At 44.5% G+C, this 12827-nt stretch overlaps 1 protein-coding gene across 4 annotated transcripts in view; it reads left to right on the forward strand.

The window, feature by feature from the left end:
* Positions 1–12827, forward strand: part of FLI1 (Fli-1 proto-oncogene, ETS transcription factor) — an 81107-nt gene that overhangs the window by 56145 nt on the left and 12135 nt on the right. For all 4 annotated transcript variants that reach the window (XM_042882598.1, XM_042882595.1, XM_042882596.1 and 1 more), the window contains 2 exons: positions 1047–1250; positions 7172–7240. In XM_042882598.1, coding sequence (XP_042738532.1) covers positions 1047–1250; positions 7172–7240 — 273 coding nt within the window. The remainder of the gene's footprint in view (positions 1–1046; positions 1251–7171; positions 7241–12827) is intronic.

Consider the following 12827-nt stretch of genomic DNA (forward strand, 5'->3'; position numbering starts at 1 on the left):
TTACTGTACAGGAAGGTACCAGCTTTGACAGCCAGATCAAACTTCTCCAAAATTTGGGCTTGATTGCACAATCCTCCCTAGCTGCAATGGAACATGAATTTGCAGCTTAGGTTTTCAAATGACATACATGGGGAGAAATAGCACAGGAAACATCTGAAATGGTAGATATGCTCTGAAAATGACTCTGTAAAAATGGTATCATGGCCCAAACTCGTGGTAGGACTTTCTGATCTACTGCTCCCTTCAAAATTCAAAGGACGATTTCTTTTTTTAACTACTGATGCAGCAAACCATCACCATGGGGTCTGAAACTCCAGCCGGGTTCAATCTCCCTCTTACGTCATCACCAGCAATAAAGATTCCACAGCTGGAGCTTTGCTGACAGTTGATAATGATGCATGAGGCACTATGAAATCCACATTGCCATCCAATAGCTGTGTTGGTTTTACAGAGCTAGCGGAGGTAGAACTGTGTTCTTGTCAGCGGGGTGAACAAATATGACTCAGAGATGCATGGAAAGCTGTTTTGTTGAAGCAATAATTTTTGTGTCAGAGTCTCTTTGTTGACCAGAAATGCCACTACCTTCAGACTTTAAAATGCCATCTGTTGAGACTTTGCAATGCACTTGCAGAGGATGGTGTGACTTAAATGGCACTGATGTAACTAAATAATATTGCAGAACTGAAGCTGTGGCAAGTATGCACTTTCAAAGGGACAAGCTTGCTTTTGGAACCCTTTTTTTCCAGAGAGAGAAAGACCACAGTCGAATTCCACTAAGATTGCTCCCAAGCAGTATGTATAAGATTAAGGCAGGTGGAAAACCATCAAGTGAGCTTACCCTGCCACGGAGCCAGTGCAATCAATCTGTGGGGCTTGTGCCCCTTTTACAGCACCATGCTTGCTCATCCAGGCAAAACACATTGACATCAATAAATTAAATCTACTTGGTTGTGGAAACAATGGTTAATGCTTTGACTGGCTTACGCTAAATGCTAGAGGCCTGAGGCTCCCATATAATATCAACCTCCTTTGTGCTTTTCTGGCAGATCCCACTCTATGGACCCAGGATCACGTGCGCCAGTGGCTGGAGTGGGCCATAAAAGAGTATGGATTAATGGAGATTGACACCACCTTCTTCCAGAATATGGATGGCAAAGAGCTCTGCAAAATGAACAAGGACGACTTCCTCCGAACCACTTCCCTCTACAACACAGAAGTTCTGTTGTCTCACCTCAGTTACCTCAGGGAAAGTAAGTACTGCCCTGACTCATCTTAGCCCTGCTGTGACATGCTGATAAAGCTACACATGAGTATTGAAGTTCTAATGCTCTTCTTGCAGACAAATAGCTGCAAGGATAAGGGAAAAAAGAGTAGAGAAAGTCAAGCAGCAAAAGCAAACAAGGAAGAGAGGAATAAAAATTGGGTTGGAAAGCTAATGATAACCCAGATGGAGTTAGTGCAGATACAGGATATCAGGGAGGTGAAGAACTGAGCAGAACTCTGAAGATTAGATAATCTTACAGATAACAAAAACATCTGTGGCTATATGATAGAAACACAGCAATTTTCTGAGGAGATTAAAGCAAACATGAACTGATGTATCACCAGCAAACTGTTCTGTAATTTGCTTGGTTTCTGAAAGTCTCCTCTTCACCTACAGAGTGGAAACATTCCCTTTCTTCACAAAGGTGTGCTGAAGGTAATTGTGTTATGATGAGACCAGAGAACAGGAGCTCATAAAGTTTTCGTAGTGTACAGTTATTTGAGGACTAAAAAATCAGAGGAAAGTGACATAAAGCACGGTGGGAGGGCAGGCAGAGAAAATAAAAGTTAGGTTTTTTCCACTGGGAAATCAAATTGTGATGTAAAGGCAGCTGAAGATCTCTCCATCTGGCCATTTAAATAAAGCTCCAAGACAACATTTATTTAGGGTGTTTTCTTCAAGCTATTCATCACTGGTCTCTCCCTGCCTCTGCTAAAATCAGTGGGAGTTTTACAGATTACAGTGGGACAGGAGTCAGATCACAGACGGGTGCCTCTGTAAGCCCCACCTTTGTTTTGTTTGAGAAGCTGAGCCAACAAAATGATTCACTACAAATAAGCAAATTGTTGGATCTGAGACGTTTTTGTCCCTTGTGACTTCACAATAAAAAAATTTCCCATCCAGATTTCATCCCATTTCATCAGCAAAGAGCTTCTAGTTCATGGAACGCTTCAAGATTACTGCAGAGGCAAATAGCGTTCTAAGGTTTGCCTTCAGAATTACACGTTCTAATGGGAAATCTTAAGGCTGCTCTGAGAAGCCAGTGTTGCTCTGAACAAACCTGCTGACTTTGGCTGGGCAAAGCAGACACTGCGGAACCGGAAATGTTTGTAAATTCCCACAAGATAAATACTCAAGTGAGACCCTTACTTTTGAACTGTCTGTTTGATAAGACTTGAGAATTCATAGAAAGAGATAAAGTAAGGTTTGTATGGTTTTTGAAGCAAAGAGAGATGTGGAATTTGAAAAGGCTGGCAAAATAATTGAATTATTTGGTTGCTTTCACTCCAGAGAGCATCTTCAGTGATAGCCATCACCTGGGCTGTTGGTGACATCGCTATTAGAGGAATAGCATCCTTGTTCTCATGGCATAAGTCTGAAGACCTGGATTGAATTGCTGCCTTTACCATTTGCTGCCTTCCCTCTGTTTCAGAGCAAATTCCCGACTGAACCTAACTTTAGATACCTGAAGTACCTAAATTAGAAGCCTGGTCACGTTGGTCTCCAAAGCAGCAGTGCACTCTGAAATCCAGGCTGGCAGAGCCCTAATTCACGCATCACATTTAAGGCCTGAAGCTGAACCTCTGCCTGAGTTTCTCTGCACTTCCATTCTGCTTTTCCTAGAGCAGAGCTAGCTTCCTCCTCAGCCTTCTTCATGTCCTGTCTATTGATGTGGCAAATCTGCAGAATGGGGACTGTGTTTCTTATTTCTCAAGACCCAGCATGATGGAGTCCTATCACAGAGCATGTAACTGCTGCTGTAATACATCTGAATAATAATCATAAAAGCATAATGTTCTGCTAAGGGAATGTCTATAATGATTTCCATGCTATTAAGCTAGTGTAAAACCCAAGGAACTTTGCTGGATTCAGACAAATTAGTTACTTCATTTTTACCAGGATGCATACAAGAGCAGAATTCAATCCCAGTCCATCCCTAGCTTTTATGATTATAGATTTCTTGCTGTTCAGCCCCTTGGGCTGTTCTAAGACGTCACACAAAAGCTGTCCTTATTAAAGCAAGCTCCTGTCTGAGTGGAAGTCAGGCAGTCTCTGCAGAGCATTCCTTTCCATGCAGCTGTTGCTAGTGCTGCCTAATGACAGTCTGGTTTCTGGATTGCTGGTTAACTCCCTCACGGAGTAACGCCTCCGAAAGGAGCTTATTGTTTTTCCAGACTGATTTCCAGCGGATGTTTAGCGCCGAGCCTCTGAGCTCAGTGCCATGGGGAGATGGGCTTTTTTCTTGTATTTTCTCCTCTTGTAAGGCTGTTTGTTCCAGAGACGTCCAGCTAAGTGACTGCGGAGGGTGGAGAAGGTGTGATGGCAACAAAACGCAGGAGAACTTGGGGAAACTGGGGGTCTATGGGCTGCACTGCAGCACAGTCTCTTTTTGAAAGGCATTTGTACCTGTCAGGAACTTAAGCTGTATTTGTGATGACTGGAGAACCCCCAGCTTTGGTGCTTGTTTTCCAAAAACAAACCTGATCCAAATTTTCTGAGCCTGTTCACTTCACAGAGACCCACTGAAAATGAGCCTCCTCGTTTTCAGCATTTTAATCTGTAGGTCAGGGTAAAAGCGTGATGAAGTGAGTCATCTTGGATTGAGAAAATTCACTGGTAACATCTGCGAGACCTCAACAAAAGCTTCATCTCAGTTCTGGAGATGGAAGGTTCAGGTGAGCCATTTCATAGAGATGAGAATTAAGCTCACATCACAGCACCTTCAGCTTTCAGACAAAATTTCAGTCTGGACCAGAGCTCTACAGTTGTTTCCTGTTTCCGTAGCCTATTAAAGCAGAAATTCAGACATTTCTGGCCCTTAAGAAATTTCAGACCCACAGAACCAGGTTCTGTAACCCTCTATCCTTCACCATGTTCAAAAAAGCCCTTCCTATTTTTCCTGGAAATACTGTCTTGCCCCCAGAGCAATCCTATTGCTCTAAGTGTTTCTTCAGGTTTCCTCTCTGGGTTGTGAAGCCATGCCTTGGCCTTTTCTTCTTGCTCTTCTCTCTGTACCTTCAGACTGCAGACTGACTGACTGCTCTGTCGGTATCATTTTAAAACAAAGCCAGCCTGCTGAAGCTTCTCCAGCCACGCAGCGGGCAGTGGGAAGGGAGATTAGAAAGTTTGCATGCTATGCTTGGGATGAACATCAAAAGAAACCGGAACTGTCACCTCCTGTCCTTTTCCTCTCTACTTATGGGGGGTCACTTTGTGTGGTGTGTACAAACAAAAAGAGCGTGAAGGGGAAAGAATGAGACTGCGGCTGGGAGCAGAAGCAGAAAACTGCTTTGTGGTTTTGATTCATGTCTCAATGCCAAACAAAACTATACAGCTAAATGCAGCAGACCCCCTGATTCTACCAGGAGATGAGGAGGGAAGCCCACACGGCCTTCAGAAGGTCAGGATAAAAAAAACACTTCCCATTTAAGTAGATTTCAGGAATGTGAAACCAAGATATTCCTGAATCTTAGAAGACGAGCTGCCTTCTGAAAAGGCTTTATGGAGAAAGAATGCCGCTTCCCTGCTTCTCACTCCTTTTCCATCTCACTATTTAATTAATACAGGAGAAATAAAAGAAAGGATAACTATATGATAACATCTGATACTAATTACAGGAGAATAGCACTGCACTTAAAGCAGAGTTTGCAGAAAGGACAGGTTTTATCCACGCTGTCACTGACCCACTGAGGGGCAGAGGGAGTAATAGCAAAATGAAAACTCATCTCAGCCAAAGTTTTGCCCAAAAATGAGTAAGGGAGGGAGCAGCTTGGCCTCTGTCTGTCTGTCTGCTTCTCTCTGCCTTGATCTGTGTCTCTGGCTTTCTCCCTTTTCCTCCTTCATTGAAACCCCTTAATAGGAAACACATTTCCTTTTCTGTGGTGTTCCCACCAGAAACCTCAGACTGTCGGGCAAAGGTGAGAACTTTTAGCAATTAAACTGGGGGAGGTGCCGTCCCTTTCCAGTGGCCTGGGCTGCATTTTTTAGCATAAAGTAGCTGTAGGTTGGTCCTACAAGCTTGTTCAGCGCTATTCATCACCCCACCCCCATCTCAGTACAAGCAGGCATTTGCAGCCTATTTAGTCATAGAAAGCTGTTTCTGAATTCCCCAGCACTTCCCTGTCTGGCTGGGGCAAACCAGGCTGGGTGTTGCATTTAAGATCTCTTTCAAATAACCCAAAAAGAGGAGAGTGGTGGACAGGAGCCTCCCCACAGAAAGAACATCTGATGAAAACGTGACAAAGCTGCGGACAGAGCTGCTGCAATTCCTCCAGCAGTTGCCAAACAGCAGTTAACCTCTAAATATTTACACCAACCACTTTAGCTATCTGTAACCTTCACATTCAAGGTACCCTAGGGATCCTTCTGAACTCTTCCTGTTGGTTTACCATGTTATACATCCCAGTCTTTCAAAACATCCCCTGACTTGAAGCATTTGGTAGCATCCTTCCACCACTCTTAATGAGTAGGCTTTGTTCTCCCAGTTAGTACAGCCATGCTTCCAAGTGCCTTCTCCCCCTGAGTACTTGCTCTCCTGTGCATGTCTTTGGATTTGTTTGCTTTTGGGCAAGAGAAGGAATCCATAGGAACACAGGACTAATAAGGTCCAACACCTGCAATGGCTGTTACTTCTGGCAGCGATCTGCCTAATCCCCCTCTCCCCAAGGAAAGTGAGACACACTGTGAATGCTGTTGAGGGGCAAGTGAGGTCAATGTTATTTGGGATCATGTGGATTAGAGGAACTGGGGGCTGCATGGCTTAGTCACGAGATCCCAATCACGTAGTATTGGTGTACCTGCAAAAGAGGTATTCTCAGTCCTGCAAAAGAATCTGGGGCAGCATAACATAGGCAGAAATCTATAGTTCCCTATGCACTGCCTAGGAGCAGGAGCATGAAGAACCCCAGCTGGGATTTATACAGGTTGTGTGGATGAGAAGAGCAGAGCACGTTTCTAGGAGTGCTTCTCACCCTCACACCCACTGCAGGACTGCTGCCCTGCGCCAGCATCGCTCCGTGCCACGCATGGCTCTTGCTAAGAGTGTCACTGCCTGATGCAGTGGAAACATTCTCAAAGAGCTGTAGGAAAAGTGAGCCTAGAAGATTCTGCAGGGTAAACACATCTAACGAGACAACCATGAAATGCCCATTACATGCTGGCTTCCAAGAACTCGCAGGGCCTCTTCCTCCACTTCCAGAGGAGTTTGCAGGAGAATCAAAATGTAACGTTTAGAAAGGAATATTTGCACCACAGACAGAGCAAAACGTAAAACCTTCCAATGAGTTCATCTCTGTGCTGCTCTTGGATATTTTTGTTTTGGATTGGACTCGATGGAAAGGTCACTTTGAACCAAGAAAGCTCCCCTACAGAAATCATGGCAAATGCTGGAATACCAATCAGATTGTGCAGCTGTCAGCCCAAAACCAAGCATGTGACACTCTAAAAATGTTCAGATCCTGACAGTGCAATTCATCTCACTTCTTCTGCATGTTCCTCAAACAGGAATTTTCTCTATCACAGCTAGAAAAGAGGAAAGCTTCTTCCTTACCCTGTAATATAATCCGTGCCGCAGTCCTTTCTAGAATCTCTGCTGTGCTGCATGTAGCACCTGCATAAATGCACTGCACAACCTCCTCCTGTTGTATCAGTTTTCAGCAGAAGACCTCGAAGTGCTTTGTGTAGGAGGCAAACTGCTTTGCCCTGATTACGGAGTGGAGAAACAGTAGCACTTGTGACATACAGCAGCCTTACTTTGAAAGAACTTTGTATCTCTCACAGAAATTGTGTCTAATTGCCTGAAAACATTGGCCTTTAAAGCCCAGTGACAGTGTTTTCTACCAGCCTGAACGGCTCCCCCACTGGCAGAGTACATTCCAACTGCAATAACTCCTTCTCTTTTCACTACAGGTAGCTCACTGCTGGTCTACAATACTCCATCCCACGCAGAAGCTTCCTCACGTCTTGCCACCAAAGAAGGTCAGTCTTTTGCATATAAATTCCCTGGCTTCCTGTGCTCATGGAATGATTTTGATTGGATTAAAAGTAGGCCTTTTTTTCACAATGTACTTGGCGTGAAAACATGGTCATCTGTGCCTACACTATCTGTTTAAATTGGAATAATTCACAGTTTGGAAGCTCCACCCATGCTGAAAGTCTCATCTCTGCTTCTCTGGCCGACAACGTGGCGTAAGATTCCTATCTGTCATTTTCACACTTGGGTATTACTGAGTTGATGAGCTGATGGTGTGTTTTCTGCTCTTGACGTGAAACAGTTTAAAATCTCAGATACACAGCAAAGATTATACAGTATTTCTCTCTGAGTGAGTTTGTAGTTGAAGGCATCAGATCTTAGAATCATAGTCATAGAATGGTCTGGGTTGGAAAGGACCTTAATGACCATCTAGTTCCACCCCCTGCTATGTGCAGGGAAATCTCACAATAAATTCCATTACTGAATAAAGGCAACCTCAGGTGCTCCAAAGCCACTTGTGAAAACCATGCAGATTAAAAGGTAATGACATACTTTGGGCCCTGTGCAGCTTCCGAGCCACTGAAATATCCTTCAGGCAGTTTTTCTGGGTTTCCTTTTGCAGGCACAGCCCTATTCCTTTTTCTCACTTTTAAGGAAAGCCTGGTTTCTCAGGGACAATGCCATTATGACAGTTGGTGTGATGAGTACAACACAACCCTTATCTAGATGAGGCGGTCAGTCACAGTCAGACAGCTGACTTGCTGAAGGCCAAGTAGGGCATCAGAGTCCCAGAGTCTGGTTCTGTGCTCAGTAACAGGCCATGTTGAGCTGCTTGCCTCAAGTCTGGTCTTTCTTCCATGTAGCATTAAGCGCAGGAACGTTGTCTTTGTTCACTTACCAGTGATCAGTGCGTCCATTTGAAAAAACTTCAGTGGAAAGTGTGAAATTTCACATCTGCCATATGAGAAACCCACCCAGAAGCCATGTGTTCTCATTCTGAGACAGAGATTTCCTCACCCGGAGTATGAACATCTCTGTGCTTTTCAGGAGAGCATGGTTTCATTGACAAACCACAAGTTTGTATTTCAGAGCAGAGGGGAAAGGCAGAGAGCCTTTTATGTAAGCAGCTGGAGAGAGAGACAAAAACCCCATTTCACTGCGAGGCTACAGCAAACTGACATCATACTTTTAACAAGCTTCTGCACGGTGTGTCTGGCTGCTCCACCAGCTAGCACTGCTCTCACAGCCAGCACTTCTCTCTCTTTGTATCACGCTGCATTCCATTCCAACATCTGTCTTGAACCCCGAGCACAATATCAGTGCTGCTTTTTGCAGCAGCCTCTTTTGTCCAGCACATGACCATCCTCTGAGCTTTCTGTTCCCTGGCATGCTGCTCTCTCTTTATGAGACAGGCATCAGTTGATAAAAGGTGGTACGGCACGAAGGTAAAGCCATTCAGGCCCTTCTGTGCTCTGACCCTAACAGTCATCCATTGAAAAATAGTACAAGCCTGTCTAGCTCCTATTTGAATAAAGCAGACACACGTGCATGTGCTCCCCCACAGCTTCCCCCATAAAACATGCATGCACATCCAAGGCTGTTCTTTCTGTCTCAGGCCAGGTGATTGATAAACACAAAGGGAAGAAAGCAGTGATTTTCTTATTAAAGAGCAATGCTCCATGTAAAATTACCCTCCTCTGAATGTTTTGTACCCTTTATCTTTCTAAGCTGGGTCTAGCATAGCTTGGGCAGAAAGAAATTAGAGGGGAAAAACGCTCCTTCCCCTCCCTCCATTTTTACAGCCCTCAAGTGTGTTTCTTTAGTGCAGCTGACAGAACTTTGCATTTGATTTCTGTCAGCCAGGCATTTGTACTTTACATGGTACTTTCATCATATGTCAATAAAGGACTAAACACACCCATGGGATACTCAAATAAAAATCAGGAACTAGCCTAGAAATGCTGAAATCCCATCTTTTACGCTTCCATTTCTTCCTAGAGCACATACATTTCCTTCACATTTGTTTCATGTTTGAATACTGTTCTAGGAGAAACCAACTCATTTCAATTTAACCAATCAGTGTAACTGATTCGTGCTCCAAATATAATCAGTGAGATAAGATGACAGGATAAGAGATGTGAACATGACAGGCTGACAGATAAGGAATTGAGAGAGCAGAGCCAAGTGTCTTGTCCAATCTCCCAGAGGAAACTTGTGATGGACATAAAACTGGACAAGGAATTCCTCAGCCTCTGTTGAGTCCATCAGACAAGAAGACTTTTTTTGCTTCCTTTTAAGGCTTTTTAATGGGTTGTGTTGAAGATGGTGGTGAAAAGGAACTTCAAGTTCAAAATGACAATTTTTTCATAAGTATTTTCTTCTTGCTTTGCCTTGCTTTATTTGTTTTTACTTTTACGTTAATGAATCTACTAATCCTGCCAATTTTTCTTCTCTCTACACCTGTGCATGAAAACAGACAAACAAATTTTTCTAACCACTCTCCCCTGAGGATTCAAATGCAGAGCAGGAGGAGGTGATGGAATTGTAAAATGCATGTCAGGGACAGGAAGAAAATACTGTTCTCTTCACCCCTCTTGTAATTTTTCTTGCACTAAGAGCACACAGTTAAAGCATTGTGCAAATTCCAGGGAGAAATGCATGCTCTTTGTACCTGCCTGTATGCTCTATGCAACATGTGCCATCCACACAGTGTGAAAACCAACCCGCATGGCAAAAAAGGTACGGCTGCAACACAGACAGGTGCAGATGTTCCATCTGCTGGGGTGGAAGCTGCATATGGCTCTGCTCTTCCCATGTCCCCTGCTGTGGACAAGGCAGAGCATCCCTGTGTCATAGAGGAGCACAGGACACCACTTGAGCTGGGACCCGCCAGGCAGCACTGCTCTCACAGCTCTGGGTTTCATGCTGCAGCTCTGCAGACACCACTGCTCTGACACATTGCAGCTGCAGGCTTTGCTCCCTTTTTGCTTTCAGCCTTCTGCCCACCTCTCTTCTGCAATGCCAGTTCTGTATATGTGTCAGCAGGACCCGTGGCACTGCTTTCTAAGGGTTAAACTGCTTTCATGGCAGAAACAGACGCTGTAAATTTGGACAGCTTTTGTGCAAAGCATGTTCCTTTCATTCTCAGATCATGTAGGTAGAATCGTGGTTGTGTTCAAAGAAGCCTTGTTGTTGCCCGAGCTCCTCAGTCTCATAAACACTCGGAGAATGGTATTTAGCGTCATTGGTACAAATTGTCTTCAGCTGCCTTTGAGCAAGAAATTGCTCTAATGAAAATCACCAGTATTTTTTGGTGAGAGAACAATTTTTTGGAAAATGAAGCGAGGTTGCTCTCATTGCTGAATGGAAAGATTTGTGTCCCTCTCCAAGCACTCTGCTAGAGAGATGGCCTGCTTCATTTTCCATGACTGTTTGGAGTAATGACTGACCTACTGTAGGTTCTGGAGACACTGGAGAAGAATCTGAGACTGCATGATCTTCCTCGGTCCATGGAGATTTTAAATTGCTCACCTTCAGAATGCTGTCGTTTAACCAGGTTTCCATAGGGAAATGGGAGGTGTATTTACGTACAACAACATTTAGGGGGCCAAAGAGTTGTGTCTTGTATAGTTGTGACTGTTCTGGCCTCAGGCCAGGACATATTTAAAGCCTCTACTTAATTCTAAGCATGTTGGGGTCTGCAGAACTGACACGCTTAATACTCAGGCCAAAGTGCTGTGGAGGGTTTGAACCAGGTGCCAATCTCTTAGCAGGAGTGCTGGCAGATTCCAGAGAGCTAGAACCATTATGTGTCAATGTCAGAATTACATTCATGACAAGTTATAGGAGCAGTTCTGTGTGGGTGTTTGCTTCCAGCTTACAGGTTAGGAAGGGTCTCATTGAAGGCTGGGCTCAGCACAGGTCCTCATCCCTGCTCAGCCTATGGCAGTGCAGTCAGCTGGAAGATCAGGACAAGCACAAAGCCTCATAACTCCAATCTCGACTCAGGCAATTGTCTGCCTGTGCAGAAGGGTACAGGAAAAGCTGATGCACTACTTTGAATTTCAGAGGCAGATTTGTACATGAATAGATGAATGTAGGAGACAAATGTTAAGGAGTTAGTCTGTGGCTGTTACATGCTTGTGTTTGCGTTATGAAAGTGCTTGTGGGACCACTGAATATTTCTGTTTGGACATAAGTTGTACTTGCGTACATGTTTTGTTTAGCTGTTGGCAGATTATAAAAGATAATCAAACCAGTGAGCTCTGAACACACAGCGTGAGTTTGGGCCCACATTCACTATGAGCTCCTAAGGAAAAGTCTCCTGATTTTGGAGCTTTTGTAACATCTCCCTTGTGCAAATTCCTCAGTACTTCAAAAGTGAGTCCAAGCTGCAGCTTCACAGCAGCCTTCTCTTTCCCAGTCCTCTCTTTCCCAGCAGTTTCCTTTTATCCTGGTAGAAACATTAAAACTTCACCATTCCCACTTCCAAATTTTGGGTAACAGGTTCAGCAGTTTTGGGGACAGGATTGAGAGGGGCAAGCAGCACAATTAGCCTGCTTGCACAAGCACGGGTCCCTCAGGAAAACAGCCTGAAACTCCTGCATGAAATTCTCTCAGAAAGGCCATTTTTCAGGTCTAAAACATTGCCATGTGAAAAATCCTGACCACTTTTAGTAAACTCTTCTCCAAATGTGTCAGCAAGGCCCCCTGGTCACAGCAAAGGTTACAAACCCTCTGGAGTCATTCGTGTCAGAGAAAGCAGTTGCAGCTCCGTGCCCTCTCAGCTGTCTGTGTGTGCATTTGTTGGTGACAGCAGCACCTCACCCATTTCTAGCTCATGGCAGAAGAAGGGGAGGCTTTCTGGTGCTTCTTTTAATGTGACTGTGTGGCCGAAGCAGGGATTTATGATTTCAGGAGAGACAGTAGCTAGCGCTCTTGGATTTTTTCTTTTTTCTTACTTTTTTTTAAATTGTTTTCCTTTGAAATTCCAGAGTTAGTGTTTTGTCTGCTTTCTCCCTGACCCTCTTCGGAGGCAGGCGTGTGTTTTTTCACCAGAAAAACTGGAAACAAAGAATCGTTGTCTTTAAGCTGTAGCAGGCAGGAAACCCAACTCACAAGGGATCGCCCTGAGCCAGCGCTGTCCCAGAGTAGACTCCAGTTCTCTGAATTCAACCTGACAGCTTGTCTGGAGCACTTTCTAAGTAACCATTATCCTTCCTTTTCTCCCAGCAAAAGAGCTATTATTTTTTTGCCTAGGGTGCACTGCAAGCACTGTTTTTGCACATGTGTGTGGGGGTTACATGTTTGCTGGGGTGCAGTCCCTCCCACCGAAAGCTCTTGGAAGCACTTGGGTTGTTTCCTAAGACAAGAGTAAATGTATTTCCTGGTACTGGATTAAATGCTGTAAATGCACTTTTGCTGTAGAAACGCTTGCTACAAAGCTTGTGCATGTCTGCTTCCTTTCCCTTCCCTTCCCTTCCCTTCCCTTCCCTTCCCTTCCCTTCCCTTCCCTTCCCTTCCCTTCCCTTCCCTTCCCTTCCCTTCCCTTCCCTTCCCTTCCCTTCCCTTCCCTTCCCTTCCCTTCCCTTC

This window comes from Lagopus leucura, unplaced genomic scaffold, assembly GCF_019238085.1.
Source record: "Lagopus leucura isolate 7727_CA_CO unplaced genomic scaffold, USGS_WTPT01 Super-Scaffold_100034, whole genome shotgun sequence".
Classification (NCBI taxonomy): Eukaryota; Metazoa; Chordata; class Aves; order Galliformes; family Phasianidae; genus Lagopus; species Lagopus leucura.